Source organism: Castor canadensis, chromosome 14, assembly GCF_047511655.1.
Source record: "Castor canadensis chromosome 14, mCasCan1.hap1v2, whole genome shotgun sequence".
In the NCBI taxonomy this organism is placed as follows: domain Eukaryota; kingdom Metazoa; phylum Chordata; class Mammalia; order Rodentia; family Castoridae; genus Castor; species Castor canadensis.
The window spans coordinates 11,315,652-11,339,329 of NC_133399.1; the positions used below are offsets into that span (position 1 = coordinate 11,315,652).

At 39.8% G+C, this 23,678-nt stretch overlaps 1 protein-coding gene across 1 annotated transcript in view; it reads left to right on the top strand.

The window, feature by feature from the left end:
- The first annotated feature begins 2,351 nt into the window (after nt 1-2,351).
- The window catches only part of LOC141416080 (uncharacterized), a 36,980-nt gene continuing 15,653 nt past the window's right edge, over nt 2,352-23,678 (top strand). Inside the window, 6 exon segments of the mRNA XM_074053239.1 lie at nt 2,352-2,405; nt 13,416-13,542; nt 13,744-13,801; nt 14,420-15,883; nt 15,968-16,063; nt 22,623-22,752. Coding sequence (XP_073909340.1) covers nt 2,352-2,405; nt 13,416-13,542; nt 13,744-13,801; nt 14,420-15,883; nt 15,968-16,063; nt 22,623-22,752 — 1,929 coding nt within the window.

The following is a 23,678-nucleotide window of genomic DNA, read 5'->3' on the forward strand; positions in this document are numbered from 1 at the left end:
TGTATTTCCTGTTTTCACTCCATCCATGCCCAGCTCACCTTCATGCCATTGCTTACACAGTTTTCTGTTCCAAGAATAGCGCTGTAACATTGACTGGGAAATTCTGCTTTGTCTTTCAGGGCTCCAGGTAAAATGCCACCTCTTTCTTCAAGCTAGTCATTGTCATACTCCTTTGCTACTACAATCTCACAGCATATCTGTCTGTTTTATTTTCTCAGAATCAAGAAATGTGTCTTTTCACTCATTTGCTATGGAAGTATTCTTGGTATTGAGTATCAGCAATGACTAAGAAAAAGGTATTCTCTCAGCTTCTCATGATACATTTTGGAGATCTGTCATGTATTCATGAATGTCAGAAAGGTCATAGGTGTGATAAGGGAATCCCGACGTTCTGCAGGATCTCAATCCCAAAAATATCCCCATCTATCATGAAAGACCATTTCAAAGAGGTAATTTAAGAAAGTGAAAACCTCAGTATTGGTGTGAATCAGATCAGTAACCTGGAGTGACTGGCAGCAGAGTCAGGCCAGTGACTCCAGGCTGAAGCCCAGCTTAAGCTTGCAAGGGGAGGCATTGGTGTTTTCCTTCCTACTCCTTTGATAGCAGGCATCCCTTTTAGGTGGCTGCCATGTGCCTCCCTACTAGAGATTTTGGTTTTGATATCTTTTCTTTCCTCTTGCATCCTTTGTAGAATACTGCTGGCATGCAGCTCCATTTCCTCCATGCGTCGAATAATTGTATTCCTTGTTGGTGTGGTTTTTATGTTCTTGACTGAAAATGGATAGATTGAAACATGAGAAAAGCCTTGGCCATCTGTTTCATTCCAAATCCCTTCCCCCAGTTCCAGTGTCCAGTCCTGCCCTAGAATCTTCTCCTCTGCTGTCACAGGTTTTCTGCATGGGGCAACCAAGTCCGGAATTCTCCGAACACACTTGTGGCCCCATTTCAGGAGGAATAAGCAGGACGGGCTCACTGAGTACAAAAGAAGCAGGGGCCCGCTCTGGAAGCCCTACGATGAGGTTTTTGAGACAGCGTCTTGTTAACTATTCTGGGCTGGCTCCGAACCGTGATCCTGCTGATGTCTGCTTCCTGAGTAGCTAGGATCACACATGCCAGGCATTGGCGCCCAGCGCAGTCCGTCAATTGGTTCTCTTTATCTACGTTGAGAATTCTACGTTGTGTCTCAGGCCAATCAGTGACGCTCTTTTTTAGCCTCCCGAATTGACCAATGAGGAGCCCCGATGGTCGGAGGTCGCCATTGGCTCCGCACAGCTGTCGTACTTTCGGTGGCCCCGTAATTGCGGTTCACGTGGGCTGCCAAGAGGTTGCGGGTGTCTCAGCCTCGGTAGCTGTGTCACCTCCGCTGACTTCAGGACCACAGGGAGGACATCTGGACGCACCTGGATAGCGGGAAATGGTGAGAGCGGCACAGGCCGTCTGCAGCCGTGGGGGTGGGGCCGTTGGAACCGGAAGCGGCGGTGGCGCTGCCTGGGTCCCCTGGGCTCCGGACTCTGCGATCTGATTCCACCTTTGGCGCCCCGACCCTGGGTCCCCAGCGGCCTGTGGGATGGGACTGGTCAAGCGGCCGGAACCCCGTCCTGTCCTGAGTCCCCTGAGGCGACTTCGTCCCAGCCCGCAGCCCTCGCTGGACAGCTTCACCCGCAAACCCAAGTCTTCCCAGACCGTGCGGTGATGCGGGAGGCCATGGACGGCTCCCTGCTGTTTATGACGTCTGTGCGTGCGGGGTCGGGGCGCTGCTGTGCGGGGACCCATCTGTCCTTTCTCTAGCGTGGGGCCCGCGTTTCCTGTGAGACTTTCAGGTTCAAGGGAAATGGGGCTTAAATTCGGCGACCTGTCTCGTTCCCTCAGACCCATTGGAAGTGAGGATCCACGTGCACACGCGGTTGCCGTTGGAGAGGAGGGGAGACATGTTTGCCCTCTGTGACGCGCTGTCCTCAGACCGATTCGGCATTGTTTTAGAACGAAATGATGATTAACGTAGGGCATGCCTTCTTTCTTTCTTTCTTTTTTTTTTTTTTGCCGTACTGGGGTTTGATCTCAGGACCTTCACCTTGAGCCACTCCACCAGCCCTGTTTGTTGTGATGGGTTTTTTTTCCCATCACAGGAAGGAACTGCAATCCTCCTGGTCTCTGCCTCCTAGGTAGCTAGGATTACAGTACAGCGTGAGCCACGGGCACCAGGCAAGGACATTACTGCTTTACCAGAGTGTTATACTGTTGGGAAGCCCCAAGGGTAAGGTGTGCAGGCATCTCATACCTTAGGCAGAGAAGGCCTTGCTGTCATCGGGATGAGAGAACAACAGTAGGAAGAAATTGGGAGAGGAGGGGCGATGGGATGTCAGAATCCTAGTGGAGAAAGTTACCCTGTGCTCATCTGTTCCGAGGTTGGGGATAATGGTTTCTTAGCTGGGTCAGGGTTAGATGGGTCAAAGTCGCAGCCCCCTAATAAGGAAAGAAACATAGAATTTGCTTCATAAATGTTTTGCTTGCAGTGATAATTCCAGCTGAGATTTATATTTATTCATTTATCTTGGTGGTTCTGGGTTTGCACTTAGGGCTTTCACACTTGTGAAAGGTGCTCTACCTCTTGAGTCACGCATCCAGCCTGGTACGCATATTTGAGGCAAAAATTGAGAAAACACATCTGGGCCTGTCAGTGGTTAAAGGGATGAGGGGGAATTGGTGTGGGTGGTCCAGTGTAACAATAATGAAAGGGTGTTTGTCTGCTCTATGCTGCTTCTCCAAAACTGAAAAGATCTTGATGTTAGAAGTCTTTAATCAAAGCTTTTTACCAGTATTCCATTCAGCTCACAGGAATAATAATTTCACTGGTTTCCTCTTGCCTTCAGGTATTTGGTCTAGACAGTATAGTCTCTGCCACTTAAGAAAGTCTGAGAGGGGCAGTCTGTGAAAAAGACATCTTTGGGTTCTGCCTGCTGTGTATGTGAGAGTTGGTAACTGTATGTAATATAATGTTTTTAAATTGGTCTTTATGTCAGTTTCTGGCACAGAGATCCTAAACACCCTTGGAATCTCCTGAGAATAGGAGTGTCCTTGTGTTGTTTTTCATATGTCCCTTTCAAACAATGTCTTAATTTATATTAATCAGGTGACTCAGGGTGCCACCCTTGTATCTGTTCAGGACGTAGACTGGTGACCAGACAGAGCAAACACATGCTATGGGCTCTTTATCAGCAGTGGATGCAGTGTGGTGGGATTGAGCCCTGAAGTTGTAGGGATGGTGCTAAGTGGAAGTGGTGTCAGAGTTGAGTTGCAGGACACTCAGTTGGTGTGGGAGAATTGGTTGGTGTTTAACAAAATCACATTTTTGGTGTCAAAAATGATGGCAGACAAATACAGCACAGATTATAACCTTTAAGGACCATTGCGCAGTGAGTAGGGACTGGTCAAAATTCGGTCTATGAAGGAAGTAGCCTTTCCATGATGGGAGGAAAGGAGAGAAGGGTGCCAAGAGGTGCCAGAATTGCATTTCTTGGCTAAAGTTTACTTCATTCATTTCCTGGCAGTGAGCCACTCTGGGGTGTGCCTGCCCACAGGGAGTGGTCTCCAAGCTTAGGAAGTTTTTGAAGCATCTTCTTAGTGTGGGTTCCTTATGAAGTGTAGATGAAACAGGCTGCTTGCCTATCTTTCATAGTGTGAGTGTAAGATGGTGACTTTCTTCATTTGATCCTCCATGACTAGAGTAAAGAGGTCTGAGGAAACAGAGAATTCTTGGAATAAGTTATTTGCTTCAGACAGGTTTAAATAAGAACATAAACATCCTCTGGTAGAATGGCTCAAGTGATAGAGCGCCTACCTAGCAAGTGTGGGGCCCTGAGTTAAAACCATTAAAAATAAAGAAAAACAGAAACATCCAAGTGACTGCTGTGTAGGTGATTAAGTACACCCTGGTATATCTTTCTGACCTCATCTAGCTCGGTACCATTTGTCAGTAAGCATCATTTGCTTGGTCATGTTTGTTTTGAATGATTTAATATTGCTAATGAGTAAATATTAATCTATCAGTGGTATCATGGTGGCTTCTCTGCCTGACTCTTTGCACATGTGGTGAAGGGTAAAGGCTGTACATCAGCCTCTTCTCACTCATTCCTCTATTTATGGGTTGAGTTGTTTTGTTTTGTTTTTTGATGTTGTCATTGTTATCCTTTTCTTGTCCCTAACCAATGCATCAAAAAAAAATTTGTAACAAATGGGGGAAATTTGCTGGTGTGCAGATTATGGATAATTCAAATTTAGTAGAAGTTTTGATGTATATGAGTTTATCACCTGACCTTTTATGGATGTTTGCTTATTGTGTATTTTGCCAACATTTGGAATGATTTAATTCATTAGATTTGTCCATCTAGCATTCCAGCTTCTTTATGGTACTGTTTCTCTCCTCTCTCCTCCACCATCCTCCTGTCCTCCCTCCCTTCTTACACAGTCTATTTGTTTGGTGGTACTGGGGTTTGAACTCAGGATTTCCTGCTTATGAGATAGGCACTGTACCATTTGAGCCACGCCTCCAAGCCTTCTTGTCTCTTTATGCTATACAAGTGGTGTTCTGTTTTTTTTTTTTTAAACCTCTTTGTAGTAAATATAGTAAAATGCCACATGGTTGTGTATTAAGGTCATGATATAAAATCATTTATTAGTTTTAAGACTGTTTTGTTCAGAGTATAATACAATGTTCTTAGTTACAGTCATCATATTATATAAGACATCTCTCGAACTTATTTCTCCTTTGCAACTGTAATTTTGAACCCTTTGAAGAATATCTCCACATCCCATGTGAAATGATTTTCCTTATAAAGAAAAGAAACTTGAGTCTTATTTTCTAATCTGTTCTGTCACTGTCTGTTGATTGGTCTTGTGTAGATAATTTGCATTTAATTTCATCATGTATTTGGTTGTATCATATAACAGTTTACTATTTATTTTAGACTATGTATAAGCTTCCCATGTTTTCTATCTTATTTTAACTGAGCATTTTTTCTATATATTGTTAGTGATTTCTCCAGATTGTGAAAATCTGTTTACTGCTAATGGAAATGCACTTTCAAATAGCAATGTAGTATTTCAGGGGTTGTGCAGGTATCTCAGTTTGTTTCCAAATCCTGTTTCCCATTCTGTAAAAAATTGCTGTCATTCATTTTACATATCTTTAGCTCTAACCACCTACTACATGAAGTTGTCATTACTTTGAGCAAACATTTTCTGAGAATACAGTTAGGAATAAAGTAAAGATTTTATTGTATATCCATTTAATTCTGTCCTACACTCTCTACTCAGTCAAACACTCTATCATTTGAGTTCTTAACATCTTTTTCCTTTTCTATAGAGAGCTCCTTTCCACAGTTCATGCATTGCAGATACCAGTGACACATTCTCTCATTTTTATTTTCTTCTGACTGCATAATTTCAATTTTTTAATCTTCATGTTGATTCTTTGTTGTTCTTCTAGTCTGCCATCCAGCACCTCTAGTAATGACTAAGTTGTACTTTATAACTTAATTTCTATTTCTGTATGTTTTTTATGATGATTTCTATTTCTTTATTGATATCATCTCATTCAGACATGCTATTTCTTTGTTTCTGTTAGCCTTTCGCCCTGGGTGCCTCCACCCCTTTCATTGTATTTCTTAATTGCCAGTATGTCTTTTTCTAATAAGTCCAATGCCTAAAGTTTCTTGGAAATTGTTTCTGTGTAGTCATTTCCATTGATTAACCATATTTCTCTGTTTCTCCATATTTGTTACCATTTTCTTTTATTGTTGGAGAGTGGACATTTCAATAGTAGAAAAGCATATCTCAGATGCTCTTTTACTGATGTTGAGTTAGGGCTATTAGAGAGTGTCTGTTACTTCCATGTAATCCTTGGGCTCTGGGAATTGCCCAAGTTATTACACATTTGGGAAATGTTTTTCAAACCAGGATTTATGCAAAACCCAGAAATTTTGAAGTGAATCGTCTTTCCCCAACATCAGAAGCAGACAGGTAGTTTCTTCTGAATGTCATTATGAGAACCCAGAGGGTTTTTTGCAGGTGAAATTCCCAAACCCTCTAACAGCCTACAAAACCAATCATGATGGAAATAGAAAAAACTATTTTTGTTGGTACTGGCGTTTGAATTCAGGGCTTCACACTTGCCAGGCAGATACTCTACCATGTGAGCCGCAGTGCCAGCCCTTTTTGTGTTGGTTTTTGTTTTTTCAAGATATGGTCTCAAACTATTTGCCTTGGCTGGCTTTGAACCATGATCCTCCTGATCTCTGCCTCTGAGTAGCTAGGATTACAGACGTGAGCCACCAGTGTCCAACTCAGAAGGACTGATAGACTAAAGCAACAACCCACTACAGATACACGCACCACAGATCTGGTAGATTCTTAGAGGACTAGGAAAGCAGCATGTTCAATTCTTTTTCTTGACACTCTTTTCTGTGTTTTTAATTTTTAAAATTTTTAATTCTTTGTTTTAAAACTTTTCAATATTTAAAGAATTCTTATTTTTTATTCCTCTTTCAGTCTTATTATTTTTTCTTTATTTTGTAACTGGATTTTTTATGGTACTGGTGGCAGAATTCTGGGTCTCATGCTTGCTAAGTGGAACTCTACCTCTTGAGCCACTTTGCTGGCCCTTTTTGAATTGGTTATTTTTGAGATAGTGTCTTGTTTTATGTGTAGGCTGGCCTGGACTGTGATCCTTTCTCCTGTGCTTCCCCACATAGCTGGGATGACAGGCATATGCCACCATACCCAGCCATTGGTTGAGATGGGGTCTCACATGCTATTTTCTTGGGCTAATCTAAGACTGCTGTTTTAACAATTTCCACCTCCCGAGTAGGTAGAGTTACAGGCTTCAGCCACCATGCCTGGCTTTAAAAAATTTTTCTTCCTATTCTTTGTCTTTAACTTTGCTTCTTCTTTTTTCCTTTTCCACATTTTATTTTTTTATTAACATTACTTTTCCCTTTTAATTAACTTCATAGTTTACATTATTTTTGCTCATTTCTTTGCATAGTCATTGGTGGGGTAGTAGAGTTCTGTAATTGGTTTTTCTCATACTTCTCTATCTCTGTATTGATATTGTTAGTGTTATTTTCCTCTCTCTCTAAGTAAAACTTGAGACTTAATTCTAAAGAGAAGGCTACTCTATAATAAGACCCTCACACAAAAGTGGAAGAGATGTACAAATCACAAAGTAGAAACACAGCAAATATGAAAAAAATAGGAAATTAGCTCTTGTGAAACTTCATAAATTTTCAGTAAATGAATCCAGAACTGTCCAAGTGGATGAAAGGCCAGACAAAAAATTCAAAAGACTAATTTTTTTTTGGTAGTACTTGGGCTTGAACTCAGGGCCTTCACCTTAAGCCACTCTGCCAGCCCTTTTTGTGATGGATATTTTTCAAGATAGGGTCTCATGAACTATTTCCCCAGGCTGCTTAGAACTGCTATCCTCCTGATCTCTGCCTCCTGAGTAGCTAAGATTACAGATGTAAGCCACTGGCTCCCGGCTCAAATGACTTTTTTGACATTTGCTCCCTATATTCCTTCTGTTTTCCTTGAGCTACAGCCTGTTTGAACTGAAATTAATAAAGCTTCTCTGAGGGAGAGCTTTGAGTTAGTGCTACAATTATATCTCTTTATGTAGCTTTATGTATATAATCTTTGTCATTATGTTTATTTTTAAAGTATATAATTTTAATAGGCAGATAGAAAATGAATTCATAATATAGAACATGGTGTTTTGAAATATGTGTACAGTGCAGAGTGGCAAAATTCAGCTAATTTACAGATGAAGTACTTCTCACAACTATCATTTCTTTGTTGTGAGAATACTTAAAATCTATCCTTTAGTGATTTTTCTGTAGTATTGTTATTACACTGTTATTAACTATAATCCCATATGGTATAATCTCTTGAACTTGGTCTCCTATTCAAGTAAAGTTTTGAATGATTTGAGCAGTGTCTCTTGAACTCCCTCATGTTTTTATAGGCAAAATGATTTTTCATGCATTGAACACAAAGTTCTTATTTTCTAATAAACTCTCACTCTTTTTTTCTTTTTCTTTTCTCTTTCTTTTTATTTTGTTGTTTTTAATGGTACTGGGGTTTGAAACTTGCCTGGAGCTTGCCAGGCAAATACTCGACCACTAGAGCCACACCTCCAGCCCTCACTCTTTCGATTAATATATTTAGATAATTCACATTTAGAGGTTATTGAGACATGTTTTAACTGTTTTCTATTTAGGTCATTTTCTCTGAACTGTGAGAACCTAGTAGGGTTTCTGGAGGTGAAACTCTCACATGTATGGTATCCTCTAATCCTCCCTGTAGTTTTTACCTCTAAAACTAGTACACATTCAGACTTAAGCAGTTCATCAGGTGCAATTTAAGTCTTCCTTTCCTTGTTCTACTTATGAGTCTATATGCCCGTCTCTACCCAGTTTGGTGACAATGACTTGCCTATTGACCTTAGTTGTTCTGGGTTTTTGCTTAAGCTCTCTCTGTTTTTCTACATTCTGAGGTTTGATTGTGGGGGGGGGTTGTTTATTTGTTTTTTGGGTACTGGTGGTTGAATTCAGGACTTTTAGGCTTGCTTAGCAAGCACTGTACCACTTAAGCAATGCCCCTGCCTTCTGCATTGTATGGAAAGATATAGACATCCAGGCACAGGAGGCATTTAGAACCCACGGTGGATATGACCATAGTGGAACCTCTCCCCATCATCAGAATGCTGATAGAGACAAGAGAGAAGTGTCAAGTCACTTACAAATGCAACCCCATGAGAAAAACATTGAACATCTCAGCATAAACCCCAAAGGCCACGGGATCAGGGAATGATGTATTTCAAGCCCTGAAAGGAAACAGCTGCTATCTAAGATTACTGTATCCAACAACAAAATATCTCCAAAACCAAAAGAGAATAAAGGCCTTCCAAGATAAGCACAACTGAATCAATTCATGCCCACTAAGCCAGCATTGCAAAAGATACTTAAAGGAGTCCTGCACACAGTTGAGGAAGAAAGACAGTAACAAGAAAACTTTGGAAAGAGTATATTCCATGAGAGGAGAAGAGGAAAATGAGAATTAGGAAAAGCCGAGTGCTGGTGGCTCACACCTGTAATCTTAGCTACTCAGGAGGCAGAGATCAGGAGGATCACGTTTTGAAGCCAGCCCAGGCAAATAGTTTGTGAGACCCTATCTCAAAAAAAAAAAACCCATCACAGAAAAGGGCTGGTGGAGTGGCTCCAGGTGTAGACCTTGAGTTCAGGACCCAGTACCACAAAAAGAAAGAGACAGAGAGAATTAGGAAAGACTCAAACATTCTTACCTCATTTAACCTGGAAACCCCTAAGATGAATAAGGGAGAGAAAAAATAACAGAGAAAAACATTAAAATTTAAAAAATTAGAATATAGCTTTAAGTAAAACCCTAATGTAAATGGCTTTACTCAAAACACACAGATTGGCTGACTGTATTAAAAAGTAAGATCCACCTGTTGTCTGAAAGAAGCCCAATGCAAAGATATACATAACATGTATGAAATACCACACTTAAACCCCTTTGTGCAATTAATATACACTAAAAAAAGAAATATACAGGTGGTAAGTGAAAGGCTATAAAATGATATTCCAAGCTAGTGGATTAGGACTAGTAGAAGTGGACTAGGAGTGACTGCTTCTATCTGACAGATTTCAAGGAAACATAAGTCATTAGAAACAAAAGTAATTGTGTTATATTGTAAAAGGAAAAACCCACCGAGAAGACATGATTGTAAATACAGATATACTGAATACTGGTGAACCCAATTTCATGAAACAAACATTACTGGACATAAAGGGACACAGGTCCAGATGCAATCATAATGAGTGATTTCAATATGGTCTCAATTGATAACATTACCTAGACAAAATAGTCAACAAAGAAACTTCAGAGTTAACAGACATTGACAATATTCTGTCCAACTGCAGAACACATATTCGCAACAACTTATAGGACTTTTCCCAAAATAGAGCATGTTTTTGGTCATAAATCATGGTTTTCAAAATTTGAAAAAAGTGAAGTTTTTACATCTTAACAGATCATAATGAAATAAATCTACAAGTGAGTTATAACAAACTACAGAAAATATAGAAACAGGGAGATTTAACAGTACCCTTGTGGGTGACCATTGGGTCACTGAAGAAATCATGGAATTGAACTATTCCTAAAATCAGAGGAAAATGAAAATACAACCAGACCCTGTGGAATACAGCAAAGGCAGTTCTAAGAAGGAAATTTGTAGTTATATCAATGCTTACATCAAAAAATAAAAAGATCTCAACTAATGTGAGGTGTCTCAAAGTCTTCTGAAAACCAAAATCAAACCCAAAATTAGTAGAAGGAAAGACTTAATAGAGCCACTGGGCACCAGTAGCTCACACCTGTAATCCTAGCTCTCAGGAGGCCAAGATCAGAGGTTTGAGGTTCAAAATCAGCTAAGGCAGGTAATGAGACACTATCTGAAAAATACCCAACACAAAACAGGGCTGGTGGAGTGACTCCAGTGGTAGTGTGCCTGCCTAGCAAGTGTGAGGCTCTGAGTTCAGACCCCAGTACTACCAAAATAAAGATAAGAGTGAAATTAATAAAATGGAGACCTAAGGAATAATACAACGTCTCAGTGAAACAAAGAGTTGGTTCTTAGGAAAGATAAATTTTAATAACCAGGCACTGGTGGCTCACCCCTGTAATCCTAGCTACTCAGGAGGCAGAGATCAGGAGGATTGTGTTTCAAAGCCAGCCAGGCAAATAGTTTGCAAGACCGTATCTTCACACAAAAAAATTCTTCACACAAAAAAAAGACTGGTGGAGTGGCTCAAGGTATAGGCCCTGAGTTCAAACCCCAGTAACACACACACACACACACAAAGATAAGATTTAGTAATGGTAATTTAGGCACTATGATTCCTAATCAAGATTCCTAATTGGACCTTGAGCAGTTGTTACAGTGACCAGTTGGCCCCCTGCCTGACTTAACTCCTACCTTGTCCCATAGATGACCACTACACTAATCCTCTCCCTACTTTTTCTACCTTGAAAAAGTTTTTCATTAAGCAGTGTTCTTGCCGTTTTGACACCTTGGAACTTGTTACAGCTGTTACTGTTCTAAATAAAAGCTTCTAGGTGCTTTCTTTGCTTTAGTGTGTTTCACACATGCTCCTGTGTGAGGTGGGGAGTAACCTGTTTGATTGTTTTAGTGTCATGGTGTTGGAGCCTTTTCAAGATGACTTTTCAGGGCTGTGAAAAATAGTATGCAATTCAGTTTCTGGACTTGAGAGAGGATTAGTGGACTCTATTATTGCTCTCACACTCCATTTCCAGGAAATGTTAAGAGTGTGTATCACTTGCTCCGTCTGTCATGCATGACTCTTGTTTGTTGTGGTTTTCAAGAGTTAAAGTTTACTTGGCTATTTCTCACTTGTGACTAGGACTGTGGATATTGTTTTTTATATGGTGCTTAGTCTTGAGTAGATATGTTTGGTCATTTTACAGTCGCTGTACTCTACACACTAATCTTTTTGTATAGCATGTATCGTAGATGTTCTTTGTGGTTTCTGTTTTCCTCTCTTAATTTTCGTATATTAAATTCCTTAATCCATTTTGCGTGGTCTTTTTTTTCTTATGAGGAACTATCATTCTTTCTTTTTGGTGGAACTGGAGTTTGAACTCAGGGTTTCACACTTGCAAAGGAGACACGCAACCACTTGAGCCAAACCTTCAGCCCAGAAAACCTTCAAACCTTCAGTCAGGAAACATCCAAGTTGATTGTGACTTTAAAAGTTTCTTCCATAATGTAGCTTCAAAATCATTAAGGCACATTAGGTAAACTGTCACTCAATTTTTTTTCTTTCCTTTCCTTTTTTTTTTTTTTTGGATAGTTTCTTGCTACATAACCCAGCCTGGCCTTGAACTGACTAACCTCCCACCTCACCCTCATGTTGGTTTGTACCCCCACATTTGGCTCAAGCTATCACTATCTTATGCTAAACATTTTAAGTAGTGGTGTTAGACATTCTTTTAAATATATAAGACTTGGTAAAATAGTTTTTGTGACTGGGAAAAGGCATATTACGGGATTTAAACAATTTTATACATCTGCGTATGAGTCATCATCCTGTTGACAGTGAATTTCTTGTAAGGACATGTGCCCCCCTTCCTCTTAGTTCATGGTCCTTTGACATTCTACAAACAAAAAATCCATAATGTTTGTCTAATAGGATAATGAATTGTCCTCATGAGTCTTACTTAGTTTTTACTTAAGGTTGGTTTATAAAAATCGGGTGGTACAAGCTTTCAAATATTGTCTCTCAGTCCAGTTACAGAAGATGTGCTCAGTTCGCCAGGAAACAAATGCTGGCAGGAGAATTTGTTCTGCCAGAGGATAGTATGTCAGACCACCTCATTAAACATTATTCATCTAGAGTGTATTTGAGATTTTGATTACCTAGGCTCACATTGGTGAATAGTACAGAAACAATCATAAGTGCAAGAGTTAAGCACACTGTACACTCTTGGTAGAAACTGCTTCAGAACACTGACGCCCTCTTTTCAGTCATGCTGGTAAGGTCCATTCCAGTAGCAGTGCCCAGATACCATACACATGGAACTTTGTTCTCACACATTTCTAATACCATGCAGTCTTACAACAGTCTTAAAACAACTGGTATTAATTTTGTAAGTTCTTTGTAGTAGGACTTTGAGAGGTAATATAGTCTCAGTTGAAAGGAAAATGAAGAAGCAAGGGGGGGAAAGAGACCAAGAAGGAATCTGTGACTTTTGCAAGTGGTAGGTCCTTATTAGGGAGAGGAGACCTGAGAGGGACCCTTGGCCATCAGAGTAACACTCTGAGAGGGACAAGAGCATGCCTCTCTTACAGGCTGGGCTTTTAAAGCATCCTATATTGGGAAAAGGAAGGTTGGAGGGGGATGGGCATTAGAAAAAATGATTATGAAGGAGGAATGAGGGAATGCGCTGGACATTATCAGGAAGGTCATTGGGGCTGGGCAGCCAGCCATACATGTTGGTTTTTTTCTCTGGCTCTTTTATCGGAGGTAGCCATGTTTGCATTGTTTCAGTGTTTCTCAGTGTCCCAGCATCAGTGACCAAAGTGTAAACATTGGGACTAAATACAAAACAGGTGACCGTGTTCTGCTGTTAATTTACTGAATAGTTCCAGGCTAGTGTCAGAGTAGCTATGTGAGAGGATGTGAGTATGGATGGAGAGGTGAATAAGAGTGATGATCATGAAATGGAGTGAATATATGGAGAGCAAGTAATTCATGAGTCAGCACCTTCAGTGCTATGACACATGATTCCTCTTGGAAATGTGCATGGAATCTTTTTAGGAACCAGTGACCTTTGAGGATGTGGCTGTGAATTTCACCACGGAAGAGTGGGCTTTGCTGGAGCCTTCACAAAAGAAGCTCTGCAGAGATGTGATGCTGGAAATCTTGAGGAACCTGGCTGCTATAGGTAAACATGGCATCATTTCTTAAGTAATCAGTGAACTTCTGTTTCTTGCTCATCAGTGCTGTTGCATAATTTGGAATATGGAAAAGCAGTATTTGAGTGAAAATACCACATGTGATCCTATTAACATGAGTATATCTGGAATGTAATGATTTTCTATATTGATGAACAAATCTTAGTGATTTCTCTGGATCTATATTTTAGGGAAAAAACAGGAAGAAAATACTGAAGATGACTACAAAAATCCCCGTATAAATCTAAGGTAATTTGCACTCACAGTAGAAAGCAGTGTCTAGACATCAGAAGCTCATGATTCAGATATATCCAGCTGTAAATTGATTTAATCTCAGAAAATTTTCTCTAAAGCTGCACACACGGCATCCACAATTAGAAGATCCAGAATCTTTAATGTATCAATATTGGAAACATGTAGAGCACCAGAAAGGTACAAGAGACACTTTCCAGTAGTGAAGTATATTAAAACATTACTTGATGCACAAAATTTATTAAATGTATTTTATCATTTTACCTTCAGACTTTGAGTGTAAGATATATATGAAGTAAAAATGAATTTCAGGTTTAGAATGGGCCCCATGTTCAGCATATCTCCTGAGTACTGAAGAATTTCGGTACTAATTCCTAGCATTTCATGTAAAGAATACTTAACTGTATTTAAATGTGACACAGAAATTCAGTGTTCCAAGTGCCTAAAATTGAAGTAGTGTTACACAATCACATATGAATATGTTCAAAATTGCCTTCATCAAGCCCTGCTGCAGGACATTCAAGCCATTCATGTTTCTGAATCTTTACAGAACATAAAACCAATACTTCTGGTAAATCATTACTAAATTAAACATTGTCTCTCCTTTTGTTACAGAACTAAAGTGATACAGAGACTCTGTGAAGACAAACAAAGTAGTAGTCATTGTGTAGCACAACAGACTGCAGAGCATATTGTGAATCATAAAACCCTTGGAGTGAAACCATATGAAAGCTGTGTGTGTGGAGAATTTGCTAGTGATCATTCATCCCTAAATGTGCCTGTTAGAGCTCACACTGGACACAAACCTTGTGAGTATCAGAAACATGTAGAGAAACCTGACAAACATAAAGAATGTGGGAAAGCCTTCACTTACTCTCATTGCTTTCAGAGGCATGAAAGTTCTTATACTGGAGAGATACCCTGTGGTCATAAAGCACGCGATGAAACCTCTAGGTATCTCAGTTCTGATCAAAATCGTGAGAGCACTCACAGTAGAGAAAAGAACCATCAATATGAGCAACATGGGAAAGCCTTCGGGAGAGGCAATCATACTAAAATACATGAAAGAATCCACACTGAAGAGAAGCAATTTGGATGTAAACAATATGGAGAAGCTCTTGGGCCTCTGAATTCCCTTCACAGACATGAAAAAAATCTCAGTGGAAAGAAATCTTATGAATGTAAACAATGTGGGAAAGCCTTCACTTGTTCCAGTCAGCTCCGAAGACATGAAAGAACTCACTCTGGAGAGAAGCCCTATGTATGTAAGTACTGTGGGAAAGCATTTACTTATTCCCAATACCTCCAAAGACATGAAAGAACTCACACTGCAGAAAAGCCCTATGTATGTAAGCAATGTGGAAAAGCTTTCATTCGTTCCAGTCACCTTGAAAAACATGACATAACTCACACTGGAGAGAAGCCTTATGTATGTAAGCAATGTGGGAAAGCCTTCACTTGTTCCAGTACCCTTCAAATACATGAAAGAACTCACTCTGGAACGAAACCCTATGTATGCAAGCAATGTGGGAAAGCCCTCACTCGTTCCACTCACCTTCAGAGACATGAAAGAACTCATACTGGAGAGAAACACTATGTATGTAAGCAATGTGGGAAAGCCTTCACTTGTTTTAGTCACCTTCAAAGACATGAACAAACTCACACTGGAGAGAAACCCTATGTGTGTAAACAATGTGGAAAAGCCTTCACTCATTCCCATAACCTTCAAAGGCATGAAACCACTCACACTGGAGGGAAATGTTACATATGTAAGCAATGTGTGAAAGCCTTCACTCGCTCAAGTCACCTTCAAACACACGAAAGAACTCACACTGGAGAGAAACCCTATGTATGTAACCAGTGTGGGAAAGCCTTTAGTGATTGTAATTACCTTAAAAGACATGCAAGAATTCATAGTGGAGATAAACCCTATGGATGTAAGCAGTGTGGCAAAGCCTTCACTACTTCCAGTAATCTTCAAACACATAAAAGAATTCACACTGGTGAAAGACCTTATGTTTGTAAGCAATGTGGACAAGCCTTTACTTATTCTCGACACCTTCAAAGACACAAAAAAATCTCACACTGGAGAGAATCCTTATCCTATAAACAATGTGGCAGAGACTTCACTTATTCCAGTACCCTTCAAACATGTGAGATAACTCATGCTAAAGAGAACCCCTATATATGTAAGCAATGTGGGAAAGCCTTCATTCATGCCACATTATTTTACCAACGTGAAACAACTCACATTGGAATGTAACCCTAAACATACGATATGGGAATACTTCAGTATCAGAAGGCTTTTCTAGTAGTCACAAGAATGCAGTGGATAGAACTTACATCAGTATGTAGTATTGCCTGTTGTCAGCTCAGTTCAGTCTACAGATATGAAAGAAGACTGTATGGAGAGAAACTTTGACCAGAAGACCTGTGCAAATTTTTCATTTTTCCCATGTGCGAAAATGAACATTTGGTCAGAACTCACCATCCTGGGCATGGTGGTGCACACCTGCTGTCCTAGCACTTTGGCATTGGAGGCAAAGGCCTTTTGCTGTGAACTACATAGTAAGTTCATTGCCAGCCTGGACTATGTAATGAGATCCTGTCTCAAAAAAAGAAATGAGAACATTTCATTTTAATAAACAGTGTTAGTACTGTAAAAATTCCTCATAATGTCAAAAGTGAGCAATATGAAGAGGTTGGTTCTAGTTAATTTGTGTAGTGGTCCAGAAAATACAGAACCTAAAGGGAATCTACTAAAAGTTATATATTTTTCACTAGCCTCTTTTTTTTTCTTCAGTACTGGCATTTGAACTCAGGGTCTAATACTTGCTAAGCAGGTTTTCTACTACCTGAGCAATGCCTCATTTATTTTTCATGTAGGGTTTTGTGTGTTTTGCCTGGGCTGGCCTGGACCATGGTCATCCTACTTACCCTCCTCCATAGCTGGTATGACAGGATTGCACCACCACATCCACTTTTATGTTTAGATGGTGTCTAGCTAACTCTTTTTTTATCCAGGCTGGTCTCCAATACGATATTCTCTCTCAATCATCTAAGAGTAGCTAGAGAGCTGGGGGTTGGGTCAAGTGGTAGAATACCTGCCTAAAAAGTGTTAGGCCCTGAGTTCAAACTCCAGTACTGCCAAAAGAAAAGAAAACTACTTAGGATTAGTGGTATAAGCTCCTGCACCTGGCCTCCATGGCCCATTCTAAAACAACTCTGGACTATGTGTTTCTAATTTTTACTCTTTAACATAAGCTATAAGCTTGGCATGGTGCTGTCTGTAGTCCTATCATGAGAAGCTAAGGCAAGAGAATCACTTAAGCTTGTAAGTTGGTGACCAACAAGACTCTGTCCCCAACAATAACTCATTATAAGAAATTAAGTGCATTAAGGTGACATAATTCATTATGTTTTGTTAAAGCAATTGTGTTTGAGTTTAATGAGTACTGTCTTCTAAGTCCACTCAGCTAATAGGTTTTTGATTTCATCTAGAACTGTTGGATTCATGGGTGAATTCAGATATAGTTGTAATATTGTAGTGGGATTAGTTTTTATGTAGCTTTTAATAACTTTGGTTAATGTTCCATTGAGAATGAACTTTTGTTAATTGTTGCTATTTTCCTACTGGCCTCGTGTTGCAGGTTCTTTGGATTTATTTGTATGTTCTTTTTTTCCAGAACAAATGACATTTCTTTCTTCCATGGATTTTATATCTTTAAACTTTAAATGTATATATATATATATGTATATATATTGTACTGGGGTTTAACTCAGTGCCTCGCACTTGCTAGATAGGCACTCTTATATTTGAGCCACTCCACTAGCCCCTTTTGTGTGTGTGTGTGTGTGATGGGCTTTTTCAAGATAGAGTTGTGAACTGTCTGGTGGCTGACTTCAACTGCGATCCTCCTGATCTCTTGCCTTCCGAATAGCTAGACATGAGCCACTGACTTCCCAGCTTAAATGTATATTTTCTTTAAACAAGATTTCCATAAGCTGGACACTGGTGTCTCAATGCCTGTACCCCTAGCTATTCAGGAGGTAGAGATCAGGAGGATCGAGGTTCGAAGCCAACCTAGGCATATAGTTTGTGAGACCCTATCTCAAAAAAAACTCTTCAAAAGAAACGGGCTGGTGGAGTTGCTCAAGGTGTAGGCCCTGAGTTCAAACCCCAGTACAGAAAAAAAAAATATTTATGTAAATGTTTTTTGGAGCATTAACTGTTTTCAGATAGATTGTAAATTAGCAGATGTTAACTTTTTTTTCCTGAAATGTCTGCAAATACACAATTATAATCAGATTACATCTAACTCATGTTTGTTGAGTTTTTCTTTTATGTCTAGTCTCTAATATGTGCATTCCGATAAAGGTGTTTCTTAGTCATGTAAATTTTACTTTTCATGCTTAAATTGCTAGAACATCTTAAATTTTATTGCAGTATGTCTATTACTGATCAAAAGAGACTAGACTTGCCACATATCACAAGGACCACACCTTTTGTCAAGTAAGTTATAAAGAATTTGCTACAAGATCTGTCCATGATCTACAAATGACAGTGTAGTTCATCAATAAGAGCATTCTCCGTAGAATTTCTGTCAGGATTTGTGTTTGTCTTAATGGGTTGGTTGTGATTAATTGTAGTGATGCATACCAGTTAGATGCACTAAGTGAGTGAGTATCATTCTCTCTCTGTAATTATAACTTTAACCGGGAGGCTGGAATAACAGAGTGGGAGGAAATCTAATTCCTAAGGAGTATAGGGTAATCATCTTAGTGAGAAGAGCAGAACTTCCCTCATTTTGATGATTCCAAATATGTTCTACCAATTTTAGAGATGCGTGGAAGATGTCTTGTTTTTGTCTTGATCCACCTAGTCACTGAGGAGCACTGCTTGCTTTGGAGGTTTCTGCCATGTCTCTTCATGAGACTTGGCCTTTCTGTGAGTGTGACTCCAACTGCAGTCTTCTGGGCCGGATTCTGCCTTTCTCACTTACTAAGTAAATTTTCAGTATTTCCTCTGATGTATTGTAGTGGTCTCTGTAAGTACAGATGCTCAACCTCCATAAAGTGAGATATGTATTTAATCCATCTGCTCCAGTGAACATTAAACCTTAACCTATCCTAAGTTTAATCATCCCAGTCACTTCATTAGCCTAACGTTGTGCAAAATCATTAGATGATTTTGTTGTTGTTAGGCAACAAAGTGTCAGATGAATTCAGTGAAGATAGTACACAGTGTAGTGACAGTTTTTTTTTCATGTGCTCACATGCCACTGCACAACATCATGATCAGAAGTACTACAATGAATACCACTGCCCCAGCGTGACATCAAACTTTGAAAACAACCCATTAAAAAATCATAAGTAAGGCCCTCTTAAGTCAGTGGTTATCATTATCTCAGATAAAACTCACTCCTTGGCATGCTTTATAATACTTATAATTATAGAGAGAGTGATGTGTTGAATTAAATTGTCACAGTACAAGCCTAGCAGTGAGTGAAGATGGCATCATTATTGTAGTCAAGCTCTTGGTTCTCAGAAAACATGGATTTTTATGGTGTTTTTCAAACATAACTTGTCATGCCAGCATGCTAGATGACAAAAATACATAATTAGGCAATCCTGAAAGACTGCCCTGACTGTAGCATCACGGGTAAATAATTCCTAAAATGATGGTGCTTATACGTCTATGAGACAAAAATGATGAATTATTCATTATAGGATGTAAATAAAGCTAAGACTGTCCCTCAGTTGTAGAACACTTGCCCAGCTTATACAAGGGACCAACTTTGATACCAGCACTGACAAAAAAAAAAAGAAAAAACTCAATCATAATACTTAAGATGAAAATAAGGAAGTGTTAAGAAAAGTAAAGTCTTGCAGGTGACAAAGTATTAAAGGTGATGTGTTTGTTGCTCTTTTGTGGGGACTCATTGTGTGAGTAAATGAGGATGTCATCACTGATCATTTCTGTCAATACCTCCTCAGCCCTGCATCAGCCGCTTCTCTGCCTAGTGGGATTGACTATCATGATTCTCTATAACGTATAAACCTAGTGCATTCGTTTTCTCATTAAATGTTTTGGTACATGTTATTTGTGATCCAAAGTTCAGACATGACCTGAGACTTCTCATTGTGTTGAATCACAGGTGTCTGCAGTGTGTCCATTCACCATCATTAGAGAATTGTAAAATACCTTCTAAATATGGATATACATTGTGGCATAGACTGAGAAATGCAAAGCAGACCCCCTCAATCCCTGGCTGGATTCCTCTAGGATCATGGTTACCTGCAGACTGCTATCCTGTTAGGTTTTTGATGAGTGATGACTAAGGAAATCCACTATAGTTTCCCACTTTAAACAGCAAATTAATGAAACTTAGGGTTGCTTCTCCAAGTAATAATGTAGGTGAGCAACAGACAGGGCTGATCATTTTGAGAAACGTCCTAATTTAATTGAAAGGGGGTATAATCTCATGTTTTCCTGCTGGCTTTGCATCCTTTCATCTCAATGCAAGAACTTTGTGTGTGGGGGGGTGGCATTGGGATTTGAACTCAGAGCTTCATGCTTGGCAGGCAGTCTTACCTCTCTCTCCTCTCCTGTTGCTTTCAAGATTCTGTCTTTGACTTTTGCTATTTTAATTATATTTGTGTCTTTTAATTGATCTTGGTTAGAGTATTTTGACTTCCTGAAACTGGGTATTTGTATTCTTCCCAAGATGTGGACAGTTTTAGATGCTATTTCTTCACGTAACATTTCTGCCTCTCTCTTTCTTTTGATACTCTCCTAGTTGGTGTATTGGATTTGATGGTGTTTCCTATACTCTTTACACTCTCTTGAATTTTTTTCACTTCTTTTTTGCTTTTTATTCATCTTATTGCTAATACCAAATGACTTCATTGTAATTCCATAAGTTTTCTATATGATTGATCCTGGTGTTCAAGCTGTCTTCTCTTTTTTTGTTTGTGGTACTGGGATGAACTCGGGCTTCACACATGCAAGGCAGGCACTCTACTACCTGTGCTATGGGCCAGGCCTCTAGATCCATCTGCTGTATTTTTAATTCATTTTTCTGGGTGGTACTGGGATTTGAACTCAGGGTCTTGTGCTTGCTAGGTTGACACTCTATGACTTGAGTAGAGTGTCACCAGCCCTTTTAGTGCTGGATATTTTTTTAAGTTGGGGGTTTGCAAGCTTTAACCTGAGCTGGCTTTAAACTGCAATCCTGATCTGTGCCTCCTGAGTAGTTAGGATTACAGGCGTGAGCCACCAGTGCCTGACCATTTTCTTCTTTCCTCAAATATTTATTTGATTGCCCTCCCCTACCTTTTGTGATTCTGTGCATTTAAGCCCTAGTCCTAATGCTGGGTAACTGGCCTATCGCTGAGCTACTCTTCCAGCTCTGTTTCTTTATCGTTAGACTCACATTTCTTGTATTTTATCTCCTCCATTGTGTTCATTCTGTCTCTGTCACACCTTTTTATTTCCTGTTTCTCCATTTCTAAGGGGTTCATTAATGAAACTTTAATTTTCCTGTGGTGCTGTTATGTTTGCTTGATTTTTTTGGTCCAGTGAGACAGGCTTGAACTCAGGGCTTTGTGCTCACAAAGCAGGCTTTCTATCACTTTTGCCACATCTCCAGTCCATTTGTTCTGGTTATTTTGAAGAGAGGGTCTCACAGACTTTTTGCCTGGGCCTGCCTTGAGTCTCCATCCTCCCAATCTCAACTTCCCAAGTAGCTAGAATTACAGATATGATCCACTGTCTCCTGGTCACCTGATTCTTTTTGTGCACATAGCCTTGGTAGGTATTTGTGCATCAGCCCTTACAGAATTGTTTTGGTTCGAGGTGGGTTTTCTCATTGAGTTTTGTTTTTTTTGTTGTTGTTGTTGTTTTTTTGGGGTTTTTTTGCTACTTGGTCAGAATCATGAAAAGAGAATCCCAGGGCTCTGGGAGCTCAGTGTAGTGCAAAAACTAAATCAGGGAGGTTTTCAGAAGGACTCTGAAGGTGGTGATGTGTAGGTGAGACCTGAAGCATGTGAAATTGTTAATTGCAAATATAAACAAGCTGCATGTAGTCTTGTGTGAACATGTTTATGTACATTTTAGTTATTTCTCATTTGGTTTCCCATAAATAGCTAGTACATACCCTTAGCAGATTATGGATTGTTTCAAGACTACATTAGAGGAAGCCTCCATCATCTTGCATAGGTCCTACCAAACAATTCTCTAAAGTGTTTGTCCCAATCATTTGTTTTTTAGCAAGAGCGACATGGCCTAATTTCTGGTTATGATAGTTCTCCCTGGTCACTGGAAGAAAGCACACTCTGGAAGACAAATTTGCCTTGAAGATATCAGGGAAAGATTGGGAATGGTAGGTGCAAGTGTTCAGGAGTGTTTGGATTTGCGACTGATTCCAGAGGTGCAGTGGATAATGTTACACATTGCACAGAGGGAGAGCAAGAGTGAACTGTTCCTTCACACCATACGTCTGCCACTGAATGTGTAGGCTCTTTGCACACATACAGCCCTTCTCCAGCTCTTCACAGAACAAATGACTAAAACAATTCCATCGAATTTTGGCACTGCAGTTAGTGTCTGACTCCACAGTTTAAGGGCTCAGTCCCACAACACAGGTGCCACTCCAAATATTTGGGTGTCCAGGGTACCTACCTTTTTACTCAACATGGCCACAATGTTAAGTCCCACAAACTTTCCTTTCTCTCATGTTGGATAATTTTCTAAAATTACAGGAATCAGGAATATACTTTACTTACTGTTAACAGTGTAGTAAAAAATACTACCCAGGAAACATTTTACCTGGAAGAGGCACATAGAGGGAGCTATGAGGGAAGAGGATGTGTGGAACATCAATGCCCTTGATGTGTTCGCCGTCCTCGAAGTCCTCTGCGTCCAGTCACTTTCAGCTAGGTTTCTGGTATGTTCACATGATTAATTAGCTCAGTGGCTCTTGATGTTTAACTCATTCTCTCCCTTCTACCTTGCCCACTGACCTAGGAGTTGGGTTCAACATTCCAAGCCTGGGGGGGCAAGAAGGGGGCACAAGCAATGTATACACATATAAGTAAATGTAAAAATGATTTTAAAAAATTCCAAGCCTCATACCAATGACAACTATTTGTGAATAATTTCCAAATTTTTACCTTCCAATCATGCCTTTGTTCCTCTGGCCACCAGAGCCTTCCCCATGCAGGGTTTATCTACTGGTCCACCTCCAGTTGCTACCTCCTCAGGATACAAATACAGTCTTTCCATCCAGAGATTACAAAGCTTTACAAGTTATTGGTTCAAAATTCTGACTGTGACTCAGTATTGTAACTTGCAGTGTGTCCCCTTAGTGAGAAGGTCATATGTCAAATTATGGAGAGTAGCAGAAAAGAAAATGTTCTGGGCAAAATATCCCTGGGCTGGGGGTGTGGCTCAAGTGGTAGAGCACCTGCAAGGCCCTGAGTTCAAACCCCAGTACCACACACATAGAAATCAACATCCCTTCATGATAAAAACGCAGAAACCCAAAACAAACTAGGAATAGAAGGAAAAGACTTCAACATAATGAAAAGTATATGTGATAAACCTATAGTCAACATGATATTAAGTGGGGAAAATGAATCCAATTCCTATAAAGTCAAGAACTAGACAGGGATGTACACTCCACTTTTTTGCTGTGTTTTGGATCAAACCCAGGGCCTTGTTAGGCAAAACTCACTGAGCCCTTCTCTCCACTCTTATTCAAAATATACTTGAATTTGTGTGTGTGTGTTACTGCAGTTTGAACTCAGGGCCTACCTTGAGCTACTCCACCAGCCCGTTTTTTGTGATGGGTTTGTTTGAGATAGGGCCTCA